General features: G+C 39.1%; 2 protein-coding genes across 10 annotated transcripts in view; one reads left to right on the top strand and one right to left on the bottom strand.

Annotated features, from left to right (window-relative positions):
• The window catches only part of PREX2 (phosphatidylinositol-3,4,5-trisphosphate dependent Rac exchange factor 2), a 115089-nt gene extending 102269 nt beyond the window's left edge, over window positions 1-12820 (top strand). For all 5 annotated transcript variants that reach the window (XM_083517526.1, XM_083517527.1, XM_083517524.1 and 2 more), the window contains 5 exons: window positions 3663-3729; window positions 5679-5869; window positions 8267-8369; window positions 9340-9407; window positions 10245-12820. In XM_083517526.1, the coding sequence (XP_083373652.1) occupies window positions 3663-3729; window positions 5679-5869; window positions 8267-8369; window positions 9340-9407; window positions 10245-10290 (475 nt within the window). In that variant the 3' untranslated portion in view covers window positions 10291-12820. The remainder of the gene's footprint in view (window positions 1-3662; window positions 3730-5678; window positions 5870-8266; window positions 8370-9339; window positions 9408-10244) is intronic.
• LOC310713475 (uncharacterized protein) overlaps window positions 1-27496 on the bottom strand; it is a 78046-nt gene that overhangs the window by 48627 nt on the left and 1923 nt on the right. For 4 of the 5 annotated variants that reach the window (XR_014529276.1, XR_014529277.1, XR_014529278.1 and 1 more), the window contains exons 2-3: window positions 23419-23479; window positions 6884-7044 (exon numbers count right to left, since the gene is read on the bottom strand). Coding sequence is in view for 1 of the 5 variants with exons in the window: in XM_083517628.1 (XP_083373754.1) it covers window positions 2936-3141; window positions 3978-4013; window positions 6884-7044; window positions 23419-23441 (426 nt within the window). In the remaining 4 variants the exon portion in view is untranslated. Of the gene's footprint in view, window positions 1-1311; window positions 3142-3977; window positions 4014-6883; window positions 7045-23418; window positions 23480-27496 lie in introns of those variants that run through there. The other variant, XM_083517628.1, reaches the window with a different exon arrangement.

The following is a 27496-nucleotide window of genomic DNA, read 5'->3' as shown; positions in this document are numbered from 1 at the left end:
ACTTATGCACATACCAGGAGCAGCAGAATTAATGTGAGTGAGAAGTTTAGGGACATCATATGCAGCTACATTATTGTAGGCTGGCAGCTGACCTGTCTGCAATCTACCCAGGGCCTCCAAACTTGGAATGTGCCTGAGTAACTACCATGTAATTTGGGTAGTATATTCAGAACTATATCTTATACAAGCTGTTTAAAAAATAGTGAAAAATGCTTCCCCGTGGCCAGTGTTCTCCATTCTTCTGTGGAAACAAATGTGGTCCTTCCCAAGCATAAGATGCAATCCATTTGAAGAATATTTTGTGTGAACTCATTTACAGAAAACAAATCTTCTGCTAATAGCTCCCTATCCACATGCCTCTTTTGACAATTTGAATTCTCCAGTTGTGCACTAGAGCAAAATTGATAAATGAATTGCTTTCAACCAGGAATAGTTAATTACTATTTCAAATTTATGAAAAATATGCCTTTCAGCTGAAAGCAAACCTGATTTGCTTAATAGGCATTTGCATTTATTCAAATAAATGTTTTTAATGGAATTTTGCCCTCTTTTATTTATTACAAGGAAGTCTTCCTTGTGTAAGAAAAATAAAGTTTAGAAGTCTAAAACAGCATTTCCCAATCATACTACAAAATAAATAATTGCCATGTATTTTTCTTATTGAAAATTTCGTCCTGTCTCTTATATTTTAATAGAATTTTAGAAGCAAAGGAAATGTTGATTGCAGCAACACAGGTGAAAAGGTTGGGCTATATCTACCAAAATCATCTGGTTGGCAAAGGGCTTCTGCCTGTACAATAGGACTTCTCTCTGTTCTGGGGATTTCCCAAACCCTTTTTATTATCTGAACAGTAGAGATACTGAGAAAGCTCACTTAGTAACTCCATCTTCTTTGTGAGGACAAATACGTATTTTATCCTCTATAAGTACTTCCCCCATTTTATTCCCTCTTCAGAGTTAAGCAGGGGTACAGTATGACAACTACACCAATGATAATTCTAACAATAGCCAGCTTAAATTTGTGTTTTACAATTCAGAATACACAATAAACATGTTGCTTCCAAATAACATCACAAATTTAATATTTCATAATTCAAGAAGTCTACGATTCTGTGTAAACATAAATGATCAATGGAGTACTATAGTGAAATATAAAAGAGTTAGAGTTGCAAACAAAATTTTAGTAATGAGATTTTTATTCACAACAAAATTAGTAGTCATTAGACCTTCAATTTGCTTGCTGTGACCATGCAAATGAAGCTATATTACAAAATATAAAGCATGCAGAATACATAAGAAATGTTGGTAGAATTTAGAAAGTATATTATAATAAAAAAGAGGGATTATTTATATATTCAAGTATGTGAGCTTACATGCTCCATTTCAGAATGTGTGTGTGTGTGTGTGTGTGTGTGTGTGTGTGTTTAAACCATAACCATAGTTGGAATTCAACTGGATCTCATATGTTCTTTTATTGCACTTCCTGACTTTTTATTTCCCTGACCTTGTTTTTATGGTGCATGATTTAGATAAGTTTAGACCTAATTACCATTTGATCCTGGTTGCTGTATAGTTACCGGTATACATGATTTCAACAAACCAATCTCTTGTATTCAAATATAATGTGGAAACTATGATTTGTTCCAAACATCAAATGGCAGCTTTAAACCTTACCTTGTTATATGTAAGGCATGTTCCCATAACAACAATTCTCATTCAGACTGAAATGGGTCTTTCTCCTATATAATTTCTACCTTTAAAAAAAATTTCTCCCACAATTTCAGAATCGCAAAGCTAATATTTTCTGCACATTGAGTAAGTCAGGGGTCAGCAAACTTTTTCAGCAGGGGGCTGATCCACTGTCCCTCAGACCTTGTGGGGGGCCGGACTATATTTTTTTTTAAAAAGCTATGAACAAATTCCTATGTCCCACAAATAACCCAGAGATGCATTTTAAATAAAAGGACATATTCTACTCAAGTAAAACACGCTGATTCTGAACCATCCGCAGGCTGGGCCACATCCAGTCCCTGGCCCTTAGTTTGCTTATCCATGGAGTAAGTATTATGATTTCACACTTGTCACTCTAGGCAGATTGGAAAATACTGCCTTGCTTTGGGCATTACTCCAAGTTTTCCATTAGCTTTCCTTGTAACATTTGATTAAGGTCCTAAACAGGCATTTAGTAATTAAGTGAAGTACTTTGGAAATTTGTATGCTGTCCTCAGCTCACCGTGTTCTCAGAAATACAGAAGATCATATTGTACAAAGCTATACAAGTGTAGCACTTTCAAATTTTCTACAAGTGTCAGCTACTTTAGGTGCCAGATGAAAACATTCCTCGTCAACCAGGCCTTGGGCTGATTAACATTTTAAATGTGTTTGTAGGAGGGCGGGTTATGGGTTTGTTTTGTTTTTGTTATGCATTTCACTTTTATTTTGTATTTTCATGGTTTCAACCACCCTGAGGTCTTTGGATGAAGGGTGGTATACAAATTTAATAAATAATAATAATACTTAGTAGTATTAATTATTTCATGTTCACGTAAGTTACACTCTGAAAACCTATCTCGTGTGAGGGCTGAACTGTCCTATATTTGTATTACACAGGAAATAGATAAATGTTTCTGCTTTGCTGGAAAAATGGCTGCCAAATACATTGCATGCTCAGCCCAGGAAGAGATGGGAACAACACATTCTTTAAAAATACCAAAAGAGTGTAAAAATAAAATTAAAAAATGACACACACGAGCGGTGTCCAATGGAACACCACCAGTGGCAGCTTGTGGGATGTGCTGCCACTAATATACTCAATATATGGAAATAACTAAAGAACTTGTGACACAGGGGAAAGAACATAATCACAGCCCTGGCATCACTGGACAAAGAAACTGCAATATGACACCACAATATCCTCCCACCCCAACTCAACCAGCTAGTGAAGCATGCTAGCAATTACTGTGCTAGAGCTAGTCCCCAGGCACCCATACAGGCAGGGTTCAAATCCTTTTATTCTCCTCATAAGCACAACAAACACAAATGGAAGGAAGGAGATAGCATACATCTGCATAGCTCCCTGGGTGCTATGCTTGATGTTGACTGATTCCTTCATGGTTATTTTGTAGACCATAAAATCAAGACCTATCAAATAAAAAAAGTGCTCTTCATTTGTTCAGCTGAAAGTAAAGTATTTGAACTTAGGTCCTGAACTACCCATAGCCATTTATGATCTACTTTTCCAGACTCTTACTAATTGCAGTAGATTGTATGCAAGCTGCTGTAAACATGACCCTGTGAAGGTCATATATTCTAAAGAATTGCTTTTGTAATGCAAACTAAGATTTTCTCATTCTACAACTTTTAACTAAGTCTGTTTCCAAGGGTTAGCATATTTTATATTAATGAAAGCTTTGGCTTACACCATATGGTGGGGTACATTTAATTTTCAGGACAGCTTGCCTCAAAATTATTAATATTTTTCACAATAAGTTTCAAGGGAGGGTAGCATTAAATTAACATTTGCCCATCACTAATTTGCATGATGCTTCTTTGTGTTGTGAATGCTTTAAAAATGCCACAAAGAGGCTAAAGGTCTTCGCTTTAAAAGTACATTATAAAAGCTCTTGAACAATTAACCCATTGTAGATGTTTATTTTTTCCAGGGCATTTTACTTGGACAAGTCAAATGTTCCACCTAATTCAACATCAAAAGCTGCTTATATAGATAAGGTAAACGAAATAATAATGTGTTAATTAAACTGTTTCATCATCCGAATTAGGTATTCCTTAAGAGCAATAGTGCAATGCATATTGTCCACAAGGAAAACATTGTATTTCTTGAGACATACTAAGATTAAAAACTGGATTAATCATGTGAAGGAGGGGAACCTACTCCTTAGGGTCCTTATCAGGGAAGTTTCTTGTGTTTCAGAGATTTAGGTTACTCACAATGCAGAGCTCACTCAACTATACCATACCTTCCAGTGCTGCTGCTGCTGCCATATTTGTTTTCTCTGTAGAGAAACATGTGCCCATGTTTATACATAGAATGGCTGACTTAAGAACCTAAGAAAAGCCTGCTGGTTCAGGCCAATGGCCCATTTAGTCCATTATCCAGTTCTCACAGTGGCCAACCAGATACCTACAGGAAGCCTGCAAGCAACATCCCCTCCTGCAATTTCCAGCAACTGGTATTCAAAAGTACACAGCTTCCAGTCATGGAGGCAGAGTGTAAACTTACTTATGTAAGCTAATAAGATGACTGTTATGTACTGAAGTTCTCACCCTGGGCTAGCAGGGGGAAACTGTAGATAGTTATGCAAATAAGGGATCGAAAGTGACATTCAGTGATTGGATAGTTTTAGAAAATTGTTACAGTTACATTGTACTGGAGCTCTATATAAGCAGGCTGACTGAACCCTTAGTTCTGTTCTGTTCTGGCCTGTGAATAAACAAGAGCTGTTTGAAGAATCGCTGTGTCGTCTGATATGTTCACCCACAACTTAACAATGACACCTTTATAAGTGGCTATTTTGGGCGGGTGCATATGTATGAACCTTAAAGCATAAAACAGGAGGCACAAGCATCAGAAATGGAATAGAAAGGGCAGAAGTAGTGGGGTAGAAGAGCTGAAAATAATGGTAATATATTTCACGTCTGGCAACCAACACACACCTTTGTTTTCAGATAGTACATGGTAGATAAGTCTAAAAAGCCTGGGACACAAAGGCTCTAGGAGGCTTAGTTTGGCCAGAATCGAATATACACCTCCAGAGTTAATGCTAAATACATTACTTCTGGTAAATGAGCCATCACAGTTGTTGGAGGACCGTGAAAATTTGTGTCCCAGGCTTTCGTCTACCATGTACTATCTGAAACCAAAGGGGTGCATTGATTGTCAGATGTGAATCTTTTTTCCAGCTCTCCTACTCCACTAAAGAATCTGTTAGCAGCAGAAATCAGTAGAGCTCTCAGGAGCTACAACCCTTGAGAATGTGAATATAAGAAAGAGTTTTCGGGGGGGGGGGAGAAATCTCTATTGTAAGTATGACAATTCATTAATTCCATTTCCTTTCTTTGTCTCACTAGAAAGTGTAATCTGTCTGTTTAAAAAGTTTCCACTGTTAATTTCCTTTAATTGCCTAATTAAAGAGCAAAAGCTGTGATCTTTTGTTACATAACTGCTAAAAGGGCCAGATACAACTTTGCCTGTCTTTGTCCTAGTACAGTGGTACCTCGGTTTTTGAGTATTTCGGAAGCTGAACGTTTCGGTTTTCGAATGCCCAAAACCCGGAAGTAATTGCTTCAGTTTTCGAACGCGCCTTGGAAGTCGAATGGCTTCTGCTGCATGTTTTTCCATTTTCACAATTGAAATTGAAATTCTCCCTTTGCGCCTCGGTTCGGTTGTCGAACATTCTGGAAGTCGAACGGTCTTCCGGAACGGATTACGTTCAACAACCAAGGTACCACTGTAATGGGACCTAAAGTTACTTATCTTCTACACGAAGGACAAATAGGCTGTCTTCAGGATGCCATGGTACCTATGCTCTGTGAATTTATTTATTCTCATGTCATTAAGAGAAATTACAGTTTGGTTTTTGATGAACTTAGAATTCATTGCTTTCTTCTTGAGGCAGTGAGTATATGTTCATGACAGCAGCATTGTCACTTACTTGCAGCTGATGCGGCCCATCAATTCTCTGGATGAACTTTACCGACTGATGGTGTCATTCATAAGATCCAAGCGCACAGCATCCTGTGCTTACACAGCATGCAGTGCCTCAGGAGTTGGACTGCTGTCAGTCTCTTCAGAACTCTGTAGCAGACTTGGAGCTTGCCATATCATCATGTGCAATAGTGGAGTTCACCGGTATGGTAATTTATCACTTTTCTTGATTGCTGCTATTGTCACCCACTTCCAATAATAATGATTTATTAAAACCATTTTTATTCAGAACTGAACATGTGTGTACAGCTCTTGTAACTGACTGTGAGGTGGCATAGCATAAGAATATGTAACACTATTTTTTACATTATGTAAAACATGTATTAAAAATGTTGATGTCCCAAATGAGGTTGAGAGCTATCTCCTTGTGAACTCCTCTACTCTGGTGTTGCTCTTGAATAGCTAATAACATTGTCTAGATTGTCTTGGGTGCCACACTGCAAGCTGGGTTTCGCTTGAGTAAGAAATAGATTACGTAAGAAAAATTTAATGGATGCTGCTTCTAGGTATACCACAATGCTTCCCAGATGCGTGCCTCCTACTGGTCTGAGAGGAATATAAGCCATTTTGTGGACTGGCATGTGAGGACAGCTCAGAAGTGAGAACCCAACTGGCAATTTTAAGCAGTGCTTTTTTTCTAAAAAAAAGAAAATGTTTAGGGGTACTCTCATTTTTACTCAAGAAAATCACCATTTTATAGTTCAAATTGGGGACACACACCAGTAAATGGACAAAAGTACAAAGATTCACAAAATATTTAGGGGTATGCGTACCCCCAGAAGAAAAGCACTGGTTTTAAGAATCTAAACTTGGTCTGCTTTCTCTGCCTTTTGTATTAAATCTTGAATGGTTTTGACTCTTCTCATGAATAAAGAACTAATTTATTTAAAGGTCACTAATTAGCAAAACCTAACCAAGAGAACAGAATGAGTAAGTAGCAGATGGCAGGGCGTTTTTTCAAAATATGTGGAAATAAAACCAAACGTTAAAATAAAAGGCCTTATTTTTAGAGTAATGCAAGTGTTCTCAAAGCAGTAAGAAATTTATAATCTTTTGAAATCTACATGACCTGCTGAGGTTAAGAACTTTAAAGCCCTCTTCAGATGTTCGGTCTGAATGTACAAAAGGGCAAGTGGAAACATGCACAGTGACCCTCACCTCTTCGATGCGCACTGCGGACACTTCCCAGCCAATGCGTGATTGGTGTTAACCTCAAGCAGGCTGCCTTACTTGTGCATAGGGTTTCCAACATGGAGACAGTCACAGGACCCAGGTCAGTCAGGATCAAATGCTGAATGGATTTAACAATCCTATCCTTTCTATAAGAGAGAGAATAAATGTAGTTTAAAAGGATTATGTGTATGTATACTAACAATGTGAGTTCACAGAAAACGACCATTGGCAACAAATTATGTCATCAGCTTTTCATTTTAGTTAAATACCAAGTCCTAGCTATCTTTCAGCTTGGTATGGAGAGTGGATGGAGTCTGGCTCTTTTGTCTGTTATTTCTTCCACAAATTGAACTGTACTTAACAGCACCAGGCTAAAAATGCTTGAAAGATTTATTTGCATTCCAGTATCGAAGCTAATATTTGAGCTTCTGAAAAGTTAGCAATTACTTTTGCTTTGATTTTTATTACAGTGCATTTTCCAATTTTACATTAAAGCAACAAATCCTGTATCTCTCCAGACAGACAATGTATAGCAATCAAGTGTATCATCTGAATAGGATCACACCAGAAAGAAAATAAATGTACTTATTAACCTTCACAGTGCTATATGAAACATATTTACTATAATGTATACAAATTAATCATTTATGTAAATTCACAATCATTTATGTAAATTAGCAGGGAGGGAGAATCTTCTGTTTTCGGATTTTGAGGCCACAACTACAATCCTAGATGCCCTGGTTGGTTGGTTTCTAGCTGCCTTGCAAGCACAAAATGCCACCCCACCCTGCAGCAGATCACAACAATTTACAATAGAATTCAGCTCAGTTTAACTTACCACTAGGTAAATATTCATCAGATTGAAGTATATGTGTTGCTCAGCGGATAAGAGCAGTAGGCTTGGATCATCTAAGTGCAAATTTGCCTTCTCAAATGAAAATCCAAATTTTGTTCTATAAACTTGAGTTTTACCTGTTTGAGAAAAAAATGCTCTTTAAATTCAATAGGAAGTTTCACACAGACTTTTGATTTTCATGTGGTGCACAGTTCCAACATGTTCGCATCATAAAACTGCAAGAAAAACACTCGAGCCTAATTTGAATAGTAGAGTGCTTGGTATCTGGTGGGCGGGGCTTGTGTGTTTTGCTCCGGAATCAGCCTTTCCCTTGTGTGTGTTCTAGATGGTAAGAAGAGTTCTGTAGAACTAGAAAGAAAGGCTACTCACTACTTTGACTTTTTTGGACTTAATGAATACAGCAGCTTTGGATTTTTGTTCTAATGGACCAACATGATTACACATTTTTACACAGAGAACTAGAATGCAATAAAACTTGATCTCTCCTGCATTTATCTGATTTTGTATTGCAGGTGCACTCTGAGTGTCACTCTGGAACAGGCTATAATTCTTGCTCGGAGTCATGGCCTACCTCCTCGCTATATCCTGCAAGCTACAGATGTGATGCGCAAACAAGTAAACTTCTTTATTGCTTTGATACATTACATTTTTGCTACCCAATGCTCAGTTTCCCCCCAGTTGGATTATTGGCCTTGGAAAGCAATTCTATCAATTTGAAAGTACATTAATATTTAACACATATGCAGGTTGAACAGGACTGGGTCTGGGAACCCAGGATTTCTCAGCCAAGGCAGGTGGTTAGAGCCATGGCCATCAATCCAAAGGGGCCCACTGCTGCCCCATCACCTTGGCAAAGAAGTGGTGCTGATTTCAAGCAAGATTATGCCCATCTGGGGCGAGATCTCATTCAAAATTGGCACAATTGTGCCCCAAATCGGCACTGATGGCCACTACTCCTCCAGCGTGTCATGGCTTCGTTACAAAAAACAAAACAAAACACCACTTCAGAGAAAAAACTGCAAGGTGTGAGGTACAAAATGAAAGTAAGAATTCCCAGCTTGCTGAGTGCGTGAATTTATCTCTCCTGGCTCAGCATGACCTTGAGATAGTCAAAACATAAAACATAACATTTACAGCACAACGATGGATGCCTCTGTTTTGATCTTAATTGCCATCTATACCTTGTAGTTTTCCCAATAACTCTGGTATATTTTTTTTGAGATTGTTACATTTTTTGAGGAAATAAAGCATTATGGATAGCACAGGTGCTGACTATTCTTTGAACCTCTCCAGGCTTTTGAATGTTTGGTTGGAATTCTCCCTTTAGAAACTGAAGGTGCAGTGGGAACAGTCTTTTTTATTCGATTATATTTTTTGAAGCCACAAACAACTCTTCAGTTACTTACTGCTGCTTCGGGGCATCTTCTATTTCCCAATCAGCAAGGAAAAACGATTGTTTAGGTATCCAATATTTGAACATTTTGTTTATATGAATAACCCTGTAAATGTCCTGGTGGAGAGCGCCCCCCCCCCCATTTTTAAGGAATAGCTCTATTAGAAGCATAATCATTTTTCTGTCTTGCAGGGAGCAAGAGTGCAGAACACTGCTAAGAATTTAGGAGTTAGGGACCGAACACCACCATCTGCTCCAAGGTAACGAAACATTGCAATCAATGGCCTGTGACCAAGACTATCATTTCTCCAATTTCTGTCAAATACTTTACCTAGACTCAGACCACAATTTTATTGATATTGAAGTACAGGGTGTTTTTTTGTTTGTTTCTTAGGGACATCCATACTTTTGGAGCTTATGCAGTTAGGTACCAAATGCCAGTTCTGGTGGAGTTGAGCGCTTGATTATTACAAAACCACTGTAATATAGTTTTAGCCAGTTTAGGAAAATATCCTGATTGGGCTGAACTAGGAGCTGGGTGAAATTCCTTTTATCCCTGGAGATGTATTTAAGAGCCTATTATCTTGGGGGTTGTTTATTTTTCTCTGGAAACATTTAAATGTGACTGCCAAGTGAATGGTCAGTTCTCTCCCTTTAGTTATAAATGTTTTGGTTCATACCAGCCCCCCTGCTGGAGGTAGAGCTGGAATGTGCATAATTAGTTTTACACTGAACATTATTAACATATACTGTATATATGTCTTGCCCTGGTTGTGGTAACACATGAGATTCCATACTTTGGCGGTCTTCCCCTTGCAATTGACTGGACATGGATCTTTCTAATGAACTGTTTTGAAAGCTCGGGTGCAACTTGCCTAGATTGGGGCATATTTTCATGAGCTAAACAGATATTTTATTTTATTCCGGATACTCATTTGAACTAGAGTTGCCACCTTTGGTCAGGCAAAATACTGGGCAGGTTGGGGGCCTGAAAATTCCTTCCAGCCCGGCTCTCCAGTAGTTAGTAGAAAGTTTAAATGTTTTAGACAGTTTCACAAAACTCAGGCACTTTTATAATTGTTCTTTCTTTTTGGCAGGCTATACAAACTGTGTCAACCACCACCTCCTGTTGGAGAAGAGTAAAGACTCCTATTGGAGGAATGATCAAATTTCCAGCTTCCATGACACTAGTATTCCCTAGAATGTGTCTTGATGAACAACAGCGCGTAGCTCCAGATACAGCAGTGCTTTATCTTAAATATGGCTTAGCTATTGAGGAACAACTATTTCTGGAAGAAGCAGATACCTAGAACTGATCTGCTTGCTTGGTGAAGTAATATTTAGGACATTTACACTGGAATAAGTTTGCATTTTAGGTGGTTGCTTCAACAGTGCCAATCACCCACTTAAGCACTGGTAACTGTATGAACACAAAAGTATAACACAGAATGGAAAAACCACTATTAAAAGACCCTTTCAAAAAGTTTTGATTCAGAGGAAGATAAAATAATACTAGTTTCAAGTTGTTACGCTATACTTTTGCAGTTTCTTGCACAGATAATTGCGTCCACTTCCAGTATTCTAATACTGTAAGTTGGAGCTATACTTGAAATTACCATTTTGCTGAGGATACGGTTACATACTAAAAGCAGACTCGAAAGCTAATAGGAATAGAAAAAGTACAAGTGAATTTGTGTTCCTGCTTTTTCTAAACCTACAAAGTGGGACACGAAGATCATACCTTATAATGGGTTTTATCTGAAGCACAAAGACTGCACTGGGGGCAAGATTTCTGGAGTTCCACTTTACAGTTACAGGAGAAACATGCCTCCTATACACTTCTGGCCTGCATTTTCTATGTAATAATTGAAATAGATTTGAGAAAAGGGATGGTGATGGTAGTAGATGATTGCAAATGGATTATGTGAAAAGCAGTATTCCTAATACATGGGTGTTAGATACAGGAATGTTGTGTTTACTTTCCATGACTTGAAAATAAGTGATATTCAGCATGAGATGCTCAATTTATTTCACATTGAGATCAGATGCTAGAAGCGACAGGTGGATTCTGAAGAGTCCCAAGATTCCGTTAATTAGACTCCTTAATAATTATTCAGGAACCACTGACAAGAGTGTTTCCTGTGATAGTGAACTCCATGGCATAAGGGATTTTTGAAAATGCTGAATCTGAGAACATGCAGTCGTTTATATTTTTGTACTTCTGGGTAAAAGATAAGAGTGTGAATTACCTTTACATAAAAAAGTTCTATCAACTATTAGATAATTAGAGGTCTCTAATCTTTCTTTAATCTACCTGGCAAATTATGTAGTATCAGTATCCTAAAAGAAAAGCAAACATTTTGAAAACTAAAGTTTACTGACAGCATACTTAAATTTATGTCAGAAATTTATGTCAGAAATGACATCAAATTTATGTTGCAATCAACCATGGGACAGAGTGACAGTGAAAAGAAAAACAGAGAAGATATAGCAAAATATACAAACTTCACAATAAAATATTTAAATATCATCTAGAAATGCAGAGGATTAACAGCTTGCCTGATTATAAAATGAACGTTAAAAAATATCCCACCCCAACGCAAAATTGATCTGGCTGACCACTATCAGGGAGAGGCTAGACTATATGTCTACTCAGAAGTACCCCAGGAATTTAGTCACTGAAGCAGCAGCCATAATATGGTAGCATGATGTATATAGTAAGCAACTAATTGTTTACTTCAAGGATATGTAACATGCAGAATTCCTGAACTGTTATTATCCCTTCTAAAATACTGAACTTTATGTTTAAATGTATCTAGGGTATATATTTGGAGCATTCAGGTTCTAAAATGTAAGAATAATTTCAAATTGTCCACTGCAAAATCATATTATTCATCACTTATCTGACTGGGCTATAAATTTCATTTCATCTTAGGAATCTTGGCCTTTTGGACAGGATGATTGCTATCGCAGTTCAAAAGCACAATTTAGTATATTCTAATAGTGCCTGGAACATATTTCTACTGAACTCATATTGGTGACTCATCATATCATTACTATCATATATTCCTACCAATTTTTAAAGATTATAGCAGCACTATTAGTCTGTAGCATCATGTATATAGTGTAAGAAATCCAGTAAACTTATGTGTCCTTTGCGGGGGGGGGGCGGGGTAGTTACTTGTTTTCAATTTTTTGCTCATTCTTGCAGTACTGTACTAGATTTTGCAAAGGGAGAATATATTTTTTTAATTACTCAGTAAGAAATCTAGAACATTGCTGCTTTTTTAAAAAAAGTATACATATGTAAAGAAAACTACAAAGTATTATCACTAGTTTCTTTTAAATCTCCCATACTTGTAGCCATATATTTCAAGTTTTCCGATTGTAACATTGGTAAATAAAAATGAAATCCCCTCTTAGTATGGATTTGAATCAAATTATTTTTCTATGTATATCTTTGTGTCCATCATATCATCATCACTTACAGTGTAATACATTCCAGGTGATATCCAATGTTATTCATACTTGGAGAAAGTCCATTGATTTCAATGGGCCTACTCTGAGTATGACCAATACAGCATATCATTCTCTTTTTTTATTAGATATCTGAATATTTTAAGTCTATATAAAAACGGAATAGCATCAAACAATAATAAACTTGTCATATGTATAATCTGAGGTATTCTTTTTATTATTACTTATTTATATAGCACCAATGCATATAACACTTTGTTTACTTTTGCTTTTCACACCTTTTAGCACATTTGAAGACAACTTGCAGTTGGGAAGGGCAATATTTGGTGGACAACTTGCACAGGGCTCTAAGCTGCATCAGGGGCACGATCAAAACAGGGGCCCAGTGAGGCTACTTTTAATTCAAAATAAAAATTGCTGATTTGTACATGCTTGTTTTTTTTAAAAAAACTGTGCAATATCCCCTGAAGTATGGGGAGTCCATTGCAATTCCATATATTGCTTAGATTAGAAGATAAATGGCCAGGCAGCATTAAAAGCTTGCAGCTGGAAGGATCTCCTACCCCAGCATTCTGGTATCAAATCTGTATGACATTTAATTAGAGGTTTGAAAGAAAAGTGCTCATAGAATCCTAGTCACTTGTTCATATTATTGCTATCTGCCTTATGTGTAATTGAAAGCTCATAGGATGTCATTATGCCAACCCAAAATTATGAAATCTTGTCCATCACTGTGATAAAGTGACATGTTTTATTAAACAATCACAGATATTTAGAAATATATATATATATATATATATATATATATATATATATATATATATGAGAATATATTTTCTTTAGAACAGTATCTTTGCAGATCAACAAACATTTTAAAGAAGAGAATTATTAGCACTTAAGGCTACAGTTAGAACTGGAGGCAGTGAGAGATTTTACCTTCTTGGGCTCCATGATCGCTGCAGATGGTGACAGCAGCCACAAAATTAAAAGATGCCTGCTTCTTGGGAGAAAAGCAATGACAAACCTAGACAGCATCTATAAAAAGCAGAGTCATCACCTTGCCAACAAAGGTCCGTATAGTTAAAGCTATGGTTTTTCCAGTAGTGATGAGAACTGAGAGCTGGACCATACAGAAGGCTGATCGCTGAAGAATTGATGCTTTTGAATTATGGTGCTGGAGGAGACTATTGAAAGTCCCATGGACTGCAAGAAGAACAAACCTATCCATTCTGAAGGAAATCAGCCCTGAGTGCTCACTGGAAGGACAGATCGTGAAGCTGAGGCTCCAATACTTTGGCCACCTCATGAGAAGAGAAGACTCCCTGGAATAGACCCTGATGTTGGGAAAGATTGAGGGCACAAGGAGAAGGGGACGACAGAGGACGAGATGGTTGGACAGTGTTCTTGAAGCTACCAGCATGAGTTTGATCAAACTGTGGGAGGCAGTGGAAGGCAGGAGTGCCTGGCGTGCTCTGGTCCATGGGGTCACGAAGCGTCGGACACGACTAAACAACAGCAAAAGGCAAGTGTGAACATTGGGCCCATTGAAACAAAGCAACAATTTATACATCACAAATGTGTTAATCAGACACCTTTTGTCAATTCATTGTAACAAGTAAAGACTTTATACCAAGTCAGGTCCGTCAAATCTGCCATGATCAGACCACACATGCGAGTTCTGTGTCCAGTTCTGGGTGCCAAAATTTAAGAAGCGTATTGACTGTCAAGGAGGGGGTCGCTTTCTCAAGTCCTCCCTCCAAGTTACTAATTAATCACATGCAGGCACCGAACGGGTTATCAGGCTTTATTGGCTTCTTCTGGCCCCAGCTACAGAACATCAAACAGCAAGTCTAATACATGGCATGTTCCCTCTGTCCCCTAGCAGGTTAAGTCAAAGATTTACAGCAGCTGGGGAATGCTGGCAACCAGCCAGCTCCATCACATACTCCTGCTTTGGGGACTAATTGTTACCACCTTCCTGAGGGGCCCCACCCAGCGGTACTTGCTCACAGGATCACTACTTCATGACACTGACAAGCTGGAACATGTGCAGAAGAGGGTGATCAAGATGATCAAGGGTCTCAAAACCAACTTTTACGAGAAACAGTTGAGGGATTTGGGTATGTTTAGCCTGGGAAAGAGAAGATAGGACAGCTATCTTCAAGTATTTAAAGCAGGCATAGGCAAATTTGGCCTCCAGATGTTTTGGGACTACAACTCCCATGATCCCTAGCTAACAGGACCAGTGGTCAGGGATGATGGAAATTGTAGCCCCCAAACATCTGGAGGGCCGAGTTTGCCTATGCCTGATCTAAATGGCTGTCACATGGAGGCCAGGACCCGAACCAATGGATTCAAGTTACAAGAAAGGAGCATCTGACTAAACATCAGGAAGAACTGTGATGGCCTGGGAATCCGATTCAGAGGCTGAACCGGAGGGATCCTAGCCTGCACAGGAGTCCCCGCCTCCAGGGCCGGCTGAGCTGGGGCAGGGCCTTGTATCTGAAGCGCCTGCACCTGTGCCGGATCCTCAGGAGCAGGCACCAGGTGAATCTACTCTGGCTCCGGAGGTGATTGAGGACACATTGCCTACAGGTGCGCCTCTCCCAGCCCTGTCAGGGGAAGGTGAGTCTCCCCCTGGGTCCAGTAACCCTCCAGCCTCTCCTGAGCTGCAGAGGCTCAGGGCAGAGAGGCGGAGGGAACTGGTTTCTCCCAGGAGGAGTGCTCGCCTTAAGGCCAGGAGAGGCGGGTCTCCTGGAGGCCAGGACCGCCCCTGGCCTCAGAGAAGATAAAGGCCAGTCAGCCCGGTCCCAGGTTGCGGAAGCAACGTCGTCGAAGACCTGTTTCGGCCAGCACCCAGACCTGTTCTTCCAGAGTTCCCGTCCTTGCCTGGCTCCTAGCTTTGGATCCCGCTTCGCCCTTGGAGGACAGTCTACAGACCCTCGACCCAGGTCCCTGACCACGCCTCACGGTAACCTCCCCCCGGGACCAGCACAAGAACTTTCTGACAGTAAGAGCTGTTCAACAGTGGAATGGACTCCCTCAGGTGTCCTTCCATTGAGGTTTTTCAACAGAGTTTGGCTGCCATCTTTCATATATGATCTAGTTGAGATTTCTGCATCGCAGGGGCTTGGACTAGATGACCCTTGGGATCGCTTCCAACTCTACAGTTCTATGATAAACAGTATGGGTCTTGAAGTAAGTTCATTGGCTTCCTCTGTGTGTTGATGGTGTGCGAGCCTTATTGTTTGTTTGCCCTGATGGGTGCAGATTCTAGGATGTGCGTCCCTTTGTCTACATTGTTTTTGTATTTCCTGGTAATACATTTTCCTCTTCCCCTGCTGGGCTAAGCACGCAATGAATACAGCAGCTGTTCCACTGGCATAATGGTGGTGTAGCTCTTATCACCATCACCCCTGGCCCAGCATAATGCAAGTATAGGATTTTTCTATAACTTATCTGTACTGCTTTTGCACCACTGGGTTTTAAATCCCATTTTGTGGGTGGAATGAGAATAACGAACCCAATGAGTTATCAAAGCATCATCTTCTATAATGAAATATATTGAAATGTTATGATTATGATCCTGTGGGCAGGAACTTGTTTACTTTTATTCCTGTACAGATCCTAGTGCAATTTAGGTTTTTATAAATGTTAAATGATGATAAAATGGTAGTGCTGTTCTACAATCAAGGTTCTTAAGAGCCTTTATACTGCATATAATGTGCATTTACATAGTTCATCAAGAATGCTTGCCCTTCAGTCAAAATCACATTGGCTATGATCCAGAGAGTCCATTTATGCAAGAGATTGTATATATGCCACAGGAGGTGTTTTTTCTCTCTCTTCCCTAATGCCTCTCATTATGAATTTTCAAGCTGCTTTCTTCACTACATAAGGAGCCTGATGCGATGCTATGTAGAGGTGAGAACTGTGCAAACAACTTTTCTTGATTGTAGCTGTTATGCTAACATTCTCTGAAATTAACAGAGTCTTGGTGTGATCACACCAATCATGCAAGCATATACCAGTGCTAAAGCATAGGATTCAGATGCTAGTGTGCAAGTATAGCCATAGTTACCAAAACTGAATTTCACCTACACTTTTCATTACCTACTCTCCCAGTATTACGAGGGAACACAGTTAAACTTCTGATAATCACTTCCTCTTCCTTTGGAAATACAAGTGGTACCTTGAGTTACAAGCGCCTCATGTTACAAACGCTTCAGGTTACAAACTCTGCTAACCTGGAAGAGTTACCTCGAGATGAGAACTTTGCCCCAGGATGAGAATGGAAATCGTGTGCCGGTGGCGCAGTGGCAGCAAGAGGCCCCATTAGCGAAAGCACGCCTCTAGTTAAGAACAGTTTCAGGTTAAGAACGGACCTCTGGAATGAATTAAGTTCATAACTAGAGGTACCACTGTAAAGTTCAGAGGTGGTACAAAATGGCACCATTAATGCACAAGCAGGCATGGGAGAATCCCAAGGTTTGCATAAGTATAAAAACCCTTTGGGGGGCTTAAAGGGGGAACCACCCTAAAAGCCTAATGAGGCTACAGGGAACCAGGCAGAGGGCCTTCTCAGTAGTGGCACCCGCCTTGTGGAACGCCTTCCCATCAGATGTCAAGGAAATAAACAACTATCTGACTTTTAGAAGACATCTGAAGGCAGCCCTGTTTAGGGACGTTTTAAATGTTTGACGTTTTATTGTGCTTTTAATATTCTGTTGGAAGCTGTCCAGAGTGGCTGGGGAAACCCAGCCAGATGGGCGGGGTATAAATTATTACTACTACTACTACTACTACTACTACTACTGCTGCTGCTGCTGCTACTACTACTACTATCAAACATGCTCAGTAAGCATGGAATGCTGAAAGAAAACCCCCCTCAAAAACCAGATGGGAGTGGGAATGGAACCGCATATCATGGGGGAGAGCATAGCTAACTAACTGGAACTCTGACTGGGAGCACTCCACATTGCCACATTTTTTGTAGGCCACATTTGTATTAGTACAACTGGCTGGATTTCAGAATTGTTTCTGGGATTGTGGTTTTTATCCCTGAGCTGTCTCATCTACTTCCACTGACTGTAATTCTTGATATAATACTTTCATCTCTGAAATATCTGTGCATATATTTCTGGGGACATACTATGATTTTCAAAAGATATTTATAGTAGTCTTAAATTTATTTTACGGCTATCCTTAGCATATGTATTACTTGTTCCAGTCTTCTCTATACAAAATAACCACTGGATTTACACACTCTGCAGCAAAGGCATTTCTGAAAACATACCAGATTATTCCTTCATCATTTGAAGCCCATAAAAATTTAAATAAACTTCCTTCCACATACATTGCTTTTTGTATAGTAAGTACAGATTAATAAAATAATAATAATAATAATAATAATAATAATAATAATAATAATAATAGTAATAATAATAATGGTTTATTTATACCCCAGCCATCTGGCTGGGTTGCCCCAGCCAGTAGGCGGCTTCCAAATCACATAAAAATAATAATAAATGGATAAGATTGTGTTGATTTCTTAAGTGTTCTTTCTGTCCTCTCTCGCATGAGTTCCTTCCCTCCCTTCTGTTGTCAGCTTTAATTGTGAATTGGTATCATGACATTTACACTGAAGCTTACCATGATTAACCAGAGTTCTCACCTTAACCAGGATATTAAATGAATTTGTTCACAGGGAACACACTGATTATTGTAAATATATTAGCGTAAATGTAGCACTAAACAATTGTTCATGATCACAAAGAAGAATGGAAAGCAGGGTGCTGGTGGTAAGATGGTTTAAGTGTCCTTCTCTATCTCATAGCTATGATTAAGAGCTTGGCAAAGTAGCATTTGCACAAGGCATCACAAAGAGCCCAAGCAATCTATACCTACAATGCATTTTTCTAAAGCATATATAGTGCTCTGTCAAATGAGGGGTTTTCATTTTGCAGTTCTCGTAAGGGAATTCTCAAATTCTAAGGTATAAAACTGCCATTGTGAGCAGTCAGCTTTACAGCAAGACCCAAATCATCTGCATGTATATGACTCTTTGCCAACATAGACTCACTCTGCAGCTTAGCTAAGGATAGCAAGAGAGTGAAACAGAGGGACAGAGGAAAAACTAAGGGAAATGCAAGAATGTCAGGAGTTTTGACAAAACTCTGGGCCTGTCTTGCAAGCCCTACAAATATTGTCTATAGAAATGAAAAGACTTGCTACCAGATCTCTCAAATGGAATCCTTACATACTTATGCCCAAAGCAGCCAGTGACAGCAATGTGTTTCACTTTGCCTATATTTCCATCAGAAAAATCTAGTATTCCATAATTTTATTATACCTGTTCCCCAGGCCAAATATTTACATATGCAATAATTGAAATTCTTGAAGATGAAAGTACTGAAGTCTTTATCATCTTCAAATATAACTTCTTGACCTCCTGATTAACAAGAGGTTTTTCATGGGCACACACAGAAAATACACTCTGCATTCTGAAGATACACTACAGAAATGGAAATGTTTCCCTTTTCATACGACAGTGGAGCAGCACTGATATCAAATGGTGGGAAATGTTTAGTTGTACCACATGTCCTCACTGTACTGCAATTTGGGGGATGGAAAACAAATGTTCTATTTATGCACAAATGTTGTACATGATTTTAGCCTATTCTTACATTTGTGTGACTTTGGCAAAAAGCTTTCGGTAAGTCTGTTACCCCCAAAATATTCAGTAGCTGCATAAGATGGCAGATTTCATTAAGGATCCTTAATGGGTTAAAAAAAATAAGGAGGAGAAAGGACATGTAGATAGTTTTCCTATGGAGAATAGTGTGGTGCTGCAATAAAACTACTAGCACATTTGCAAAGCTAAGCAGCATCCAGAATGGTTTCAAATTGGATGGGAGACCATGTGTTGAGATTTCAGCCTTGCTGGGGGTTAGATTACCCTTGGGGTCCCTTCCAACTATAGAATTTTAAGAGTCCATGATAAACATTATGGGTCCTGAAGAATATCTGTTGGCACCCCAGTGATTTCCCCCCATGAATTATATGAAATAAAAGTAGATGACGAGGAAGCCAACTTTGCAGATAAGGGCAAACTAGGAGAAATCCCAAGTAGACTGAAAGCTCCAAAAGGGTCTCTTCAATCCAGAGTGGAAGAAAGCAGCATAGCAGAAGAGATTTAATGTTAAGTTAGTACAAAACAGAAGTGACTAGAATAATATATCTGGGACAGCAACAAAGTCTCATTACTGTGAGAGTAAAGGTCTTGGTTTTTTCTCCCTGCTATCTTTGGCCAGTCCATTGAGGAATGTATTTTGGCCTTAGGCCAGCTGACTGGAATGAGCTGTCTTCACTGGCTCCTGTTTGCTGGGTTGGAAGCAAGGGAGAGAAAGGAGGGGAGGGAGGTACTTTTAAAAGCCAAGAATACAGAGGCCAGGATGCTGCTGCTGGATCTTATCACAGAAAATGGATGTCAAGTGTTTTTTAAAAAACTACACAAGTAGTTCATTTATAGGTGAATTTCACTGTGCATATATTAACTTTTAAAGCTCTACAAAGTTTGGGACAAAGATATCTTAAGGACCACCTTCTTTATAGTCCCTAAACTTTAAAGATGCAATTCTCAGGCTGAATCAGGCATCCCAGACATGCCTGCCAGCCCCAATTTTTAGTGAACTTCTGACCAAGCAATTACTTCATCAGTGGCTTTCAATACCATCAACCATGGCATCCTTCTGAAGCGACTATCCGAACTAGGGGTGGATGGCACCGCTTTGAGGTGGTTCCAGTCCTACTTGTATGGTCATTCCCTGAGGGTGTTGCTTGGAGAAGGTCCTGTGGAAGCTTCAATGTGGGGTTCTGCAATGTGGGAATCAATCCTATCCCCAACATTGTTTAACATCTACATAAAATCGCTGGGGGGGGGGGTTGGAGTATGTTGTCAGCAGTATGCTGATGACGCTCAGCTCTATTTCTCCTTTACATCTGCAGGTGAGGCAGTGGAAGTGCTAGACCAGTGTCTTGACTCGGTAACTGACTGATGAGAGCCAACAAACTGAAACTCAATCCAGATAAGACTGAGGCACTGTTACTGAGTGGTTATCTAGACCGGATAGGTGGAAGATTGCCTGCTCTTGATGGAGTTACACTTTCTCTGAAGGAGCAGGTTCATAGCTTGGGGGTACTCCTTTATCCTTTGCTGCTGCTCAAGGCTCAGGTGGCCTCAGTGGCCCAGAGTGTCTTCCACCAGCTTTGGCTACGCCCCTATCTGGACAGGGATAGCCTAACTACTGTTGTCTATGCTCTGGTCACCTCAAGGTTAGATTACTGCAATGCATTATATGTTGGGATGCCTCTGAAGATGGTTCGGAAACTTCAGCTAGTGCAAAATTCAGTGGCCAGGTTGCTCACCAGAGCAAGATGGTATGAGCATATTACACCGATCGTGGTTCGACTGCACTGGCTACCAATTAGCTTCCAGGCCCAATTCAAAGTGTTGGTTTTGACCTATAAAGTGTTAAATGGCTCATGACCACAATACTTCAAGGACCACCTCTTTCCATATGAACCTACCCGGACCCCGAGATCATCTTCTGAGTCCCTTCTTCATCTGCCTCCTCCTTGAGAGGTCTGGAGGGTGGCAACACGAGAATGGGCCTTCTCTGCAGTTGGTTCCTCATCTGTGGAAAACTCCAAGTTCACCTGGCACCTTCATTACACACCTTTAGGCGCCAGGCAAAAATGTTCCTTTTTATCCAGGCCTTTGGTTGATTTGATTGACATCCTACGCCCTTTTAAAATGTGAGGGTTTTTTGGGGGGGAGGGGTTATTGGGTTGTTGCTTTTATTTTGATTATGTATTGAGTGGTTTTATATTTTGATTTTATTCTGTGAACCACTCTGAGACCTCCGGGTATAGGGTGGTGTATAAATTCAATCAATCAATCAATCAATCAATCAATCAATCCCTAGGTTTTCACAGAATTGCTTGGTGTATTTTTTAGATAACCACGGCAGTGAACCGTTCTGTGATAAAAAAATAAGCTTTCAGAAAAACAGATTTTGTGATTGATAAGTCATCCAAATGTGACAGATTTGTTTCCTATTTTTGTATAGTGTAAACACTTAAATAATAATAAACAGTAAAAATTATGATTTTATGTATTTTGTTCTGAGGATCACTCTAATCTACTTTGGGGTCGCCTGGGCCTATAGACGATAAAATACTGTTATACAAATAAATATTATTAATAATAATCCCCTGTACCAAAGCTCAGTTTGTTGACCTTTTTATTAACAGATGCCAGAAGCTTATTGAAGCAGAAGCTTTCCACACTATATTTTAGAACATAGACAAATTTTCCAAAACTTACTTGAAAACCACCCATATTGTTATGGTTCTAATCAGTCTTTCAAGGAGAAAATATATTTGACCCATGATATAAAATTCCATATGATTTTAGTGCCAGGCAGTCACCTCATCCATTTCCCCCCTCTTTCTTTGTAAGCATAGCTCAGTTACCAAATCTTTCATCCCTATCCCCTGATATTTTGACTGACAGCACTGCATAATGCAGAGCTCTTGACAATAATCATATAACCAAGCCCACTATTTTCTTTTCCCTGTTCCATTACATTTTCCCTACCCTTGTAGTAGACAAATCTGTTCTGCCCTGCATAATTCCTACACATCATTACTCCCATTTTTCATTTTATAGTTAAACTAGTAATTCATATGTTTCTTCTGCTTCCATTAATTTTTGTCCATTTTCTTTTTCAAATGCTATCTCAGCTGGTGCATTTTGTCCCTTTCACTATAAAAATATTAACAGGCCTACCTATTCATTTTTTCTAGCTCTCTCTGAATTTAGCATCAATAATCAAATCCAAAAATACACCTACAGTATCCCTCTTATAATGCCATATGTGCTACAGTTGTTGTTTCCTTAAGTACCTATCTCAGTTAATCCATCTGCATAGGTATGTACAGACTTTAAGCACGAAATCAGGAGTGCGGGAAGTTTTTTAGCCTGAGGTCCACTTCTGTCATGGGCAAGCTTCCAGGGTTGCATGCCAGGGTGGACATGGACAGAGTTTGATCTGTGCATAACAGGCTATATGACAGCCACAAAAACATCACAGGTTTCTACATCCCCACACTCAGTGCTCCATCCCCAGCCAAGCAAGCAACAGACATGATCACAGTTCAAGAACACATTCCAGCTAAGCAAAACCAGTCAAGGGAGTGGCAGAGGAGGATTCGGGGGAGCAGCGAGAGAGGCTCTGAGGACAGCATTTGACTCCTGGTCCTGATAGTTCCCCATTCATGATTTAAATGAAGTACTTTAAAACTGAGCAAGAGACCTTCGTGAAGCAATAAAACATGCATGCCCGAGTTCAGCAGGGAAAAAAGAATTGAGGAGAAACTCAACTTTTTCATTCTTTATTAGGGAGACTGACATATAACTCTGAACCCTGTCAGATGGGCTGACTAAATAGAGTGCCTCAGTAAAAAAAACATAAAAGCTGATTTCATTCTAAATTTATTAGAAACTGTGTATTATGTTGCTATGAAATCTGCCTGCAAAGAACTAATAATTAATTCCAATTCTCAAACCTTGTTAAAACAGTAATTAATCCACATTCTGCTTTATTGGTACAAATAAAATGAAACCAGCAAGAAAGCCATTGGCAATAATTCTTACACTCTTAAGGGGGAAAAGAGGTATAGAATATTCATGCAATTAGTAATTGTAGCATTAAAAAAATGAAATAGTACCTGCAGGAACTTCTGATCTGCATTGGCACGTGAAGTGGGGCAGGGTTTTTTTTTCTTGAACCTTTGGGATAGAATCAGTGAAAAGAACAAAGACCAGTTTAAAATCTTGGCAGATTACTTTTGTGTTATAATTATACTTGTTGCTGTTTAGTCGTTTAGTCGTATCCAACTCTTCGTGACCCCATGGACCAGAGAATGGGGTTATAATGATACACTAGTGTCCAAATTAAGTATTTCATTATAAACACTTATTTGCTAGCACATAGAATTGTAATGTGATCTGATGTGGAAAAAAATAGCAAACTCTGAAGTAATATATTTCTGAATGATCTGCAAGCTGAGCCTTGAATACTCACTATTCGTTTTTCAAGGCTGTGTACTACTAGCACAATTAAGTGCACAATTAAGCATTTCTAAAATGGGTCAGTTATTATTTCTGTAGACCTAGAACATGATCATAGGTAACGTATGCACAGGAAATATTCATTTTCTTCTGTACCCGAAAATATCAATGTCTATATATATTCTGCATAGAGTATTCCCTTACTAAACAAAAGAAGTCCCTCACATCACAGGTTTCAGTTATGCAATGCAGTTCTGAATTGTGGCCTGCTATAAGGAGAAACACAAGAGCTAAAGTTGGTCAAGGCAGAATGCTTGATTATGGTAAGTTTCTAATACTGTATTTTGTAGACAGGAATGTGTAACTGTACACATGCCCCCTCTAGTGGCTTAATAGGTGGTATGAATTTGCTCCATCCAGAGGGCTGGGTTACTACTATGTAAAAACCAAAGGTCCAAATTTCAGCCTCCAATCTTCATGTAGAACCATGAAAGATGAACTTTTGTGGTTCTACATGGGGAATGGGGGCAGAAACCTCAAACTCTGGTACTTGCTTAGTAATATCTCCAAATGGCTAGAGCAAATACTCCCTATAACGTTTAGCAGAGCTATTCCAAGCCTCAATTCTGTAGTGAATTCAGTAAACTGAATGGGAAATGTACCTTTGAGCCAATAGTTCACCCCACCTTCAATAAAGGGACCATTTTGCCCCCATCTTCTTGTTCTTTGATATTTCTGGCATTTATTGCTGGAAGGGTATCAAGAGAGACAGGAAATGAAAGCTAAAGATCCTGGTCTTTAAAAATCTGGAAATAAGGCTCACTAATTTATGAAGAACTATATAATTTGGAAAGAGTCATAATATCTTCTCTAATCTCTCTCAAACTACTATATATTTTTTAACATGGAGCAGGTTTGCTCTGCCCACAACCAATAGTTTTGAATGCAATGTGCTATGTGAATCCATTTTATTGATTCATAATGATGTGACCCAATGGATCAGCCATGGAATGTACCGGGGTTTTTGTTTCATATCTAAAAACTTCTACCATATTTTTTCTGCTCCTTCCAACTCTGTATTTGGAAAAGAATAAGAGGCAGGAGTCAATCCATTCATTTTAGTTATGTTTTGAAGGCTTAAATATGTTTCATTTATGAACACACTTGATTGGATGAGAAAGAATGGGCTTTGATTAAGGTTTAATCTGGGCAATTCTCCATGACATCAACCTTGACAAAGGAACAGAAATTTATGGTCATTTCAGAATTCTGTTTGAGGACCTTTTTTGTATTGCAAGTTTACTCCAATCTATAATCTGAAGTGATTTTGTATTAACAAATGCCTTTTGGAACATTGATCTTTCAAGATACAGCAAAGTTGGAGAGTTCTGTAAGAACGCAGGGAATTTTCAATAAAAGACAAAGAATGTATCCTACACATCCATTGTATTTAAAAACCTTTTCATTGTTTGTCTTTATGTTTTAGCAACATTCTCCTCAAACTCTTTTTAGAATTCCTTATTGTCTGCTTACATTACTTACAGCAATTGAACTTGATACAATGAAATATGTTTCAGATACAGTACCCAGATGAAACTGGAAAAAGAAGTTCCATACATAGCATATGGATCAACTTGTAATCAGAATAGAATGACTTGGCACTTCATGTTTGTGTCCTTTGCAGAAAGCCAAATTATCACTTCAATTTCTTTTTCTTCTAGTGCTTACACAATCAATTCTTTCTGCAGAACACGTATTTTATTAGGCACTCAAGTCTTTAAAACTAGTTCTGATTTTCCTGTGATGACTGAGGGTTCATTATAGCCCCATAAACGGAAATGGCGAGTCCTCAGTATTTTTTAATGTATCACACAGTTCAAAGATGCACGAGACACTTCTGAAACTCTATAGACATTATCAGAATAGACACAACTTATGAAAACACAACAAAATGGGTTTAAGAGCTCATGTAATTCAGTAGACAGAATATTGGGTTTTCAAGATTACTCTCAAGACTCTACTCTCAACCAACTTAGAAGCTTCAAAGGTTGCAAGAACTAAAATCCACTTAATGCACTAAGAGTTGGATCCAGACTTTATGCTTATAGCTTATTAACTGAAATCAACGGGACTAACTCTAAGCATGAAATCCTAACCCCACTTACCTTGATGTGAGCCCCACTGAATTCAACAGGACTCACTTGTGAGTAGATATGATTAGGACTGCACTGGAAGTCTGGTTCCAACCCTAACAGAGCAATCCAAACACCTCTTAGACCTGGTTATGGGGGTTTTAGATTGAACAGAGGTGCTGCCCCATTCAGCTTTGCTGGCTGAGCCAGAATCCCACCAATAGAGTGATGCAAGCATCACTTCATTGGAACCAATCCCTCACTTCCACTCGTGTTCCAAGAGTGGAGATGAGTCAGCCTGGGATCCACTGATGGCATCAGGCCCAATCCAGATCCAATCAGTGTGCCAGTATTGAACTGGCACATGGATCTGGCCAAATTGTTCTGCCCCTTCTCCTGTTTCCATCACCATGAATGGCTGAGCTGTGGAGGTGGCTCTGCCAGTTGGGAAGACGATGTGGGTTTGGATGGTACCTTAAGGCTGCAATCCCAAAGACATGTACCTGAAAGTAAGCCACACTGAACTCAATGAGATTGAGTTGTGTTATTATTATTATTATTATTATTATTATTATTATTATTATTATTACTACTACTACTACTACTACTACTACTAAAAAACCTATACCAATTGCCCAGTGGGTGCTGATCCACTAGAACTACTGGGGCACAGACCTCCTCCCAAAAATGTCAAGCAATTAAAAAAAGGTGTTCCTCAAACTTTCAAAGCCACACACTCTTTCCTGTTCCGCACACATTATATACTTCCTTTGGACTATAGAGGCATTTCTGCCAACCTCCGGTTCCCTTGACTAATCAGCTCTCTGGACCACTCAGCCAATCCTAATCAAAAGCATATCAATGCAAAGAGATCTCCCTCGTGCGTCTCTAAGCAGAAAAAGGATGTGACAAAGTGGGCTGGTGGAACGTCTGTCCTATTAGGAAAGCTCTTACTCCATCTGTTGTTATGAGGCATGTCCAGCACAGCCATGGGATGAGTCCCGACTACTTCAAAAACAGCTCTATGTGGTGGTATTAACATAAGATTCATACATTGACTCTGAGAACGTTCAGTGTTGTTTCTCTGAAAGCCAGAAAAGCAACAAGAAGTTCCCTACTTTGAGGAGCCTTTTTATGGTTTAGTTTAGTATTTGGAAGATATTATCCCAAATCTCAGACAAGAAAAGGTTGATTATGATTAGTCTGGTGTAATGAACTCTACTCACGAGCTGAGATTATTACTGCACATTTGTGGGGCAGCTATGCATTGCAAATATTTTCTCATGCGCTCTGATGTGTCCTGACTCAAATGAAACAACAGTTATTTCCTTTTTGTGGTTTACTGATTGGAATACTTTGTTATTTTAATTCAGAGGAAAAAAGTGTTCTGGATATTAAATACTGTAGTTAAGTAGATTATGGGTGCAAGGAAAACTGCATACAACTAGAAGCAAGTGTTCCTCATATTTTATGTGCTTAGTTTTTCAGCAACAGATGCATAGGTGTAAACAATACATGAATTCAAAAACTGATACAGTATGGCTTAATTTCTAAGTGAGAGATATAGAGTCAAGCTTGCCTGAAAACCATATTTAGGTCCTCT

This window comes from Podarcis liolepis, assembly GCF_965112155.1.
Source record: "Podarcis liolepis genome assembly, chromosome: 8".
Classification (NCBI taxonomy): Eukaryota; Metazoa; Chordata; class Lepidosauria; order Squamata; family Lacertidae; genus Podarcis; species Podarcis liolepis.
This window is presented reverse-complemented; position numbering and strand designations above follow the sequence as displayed.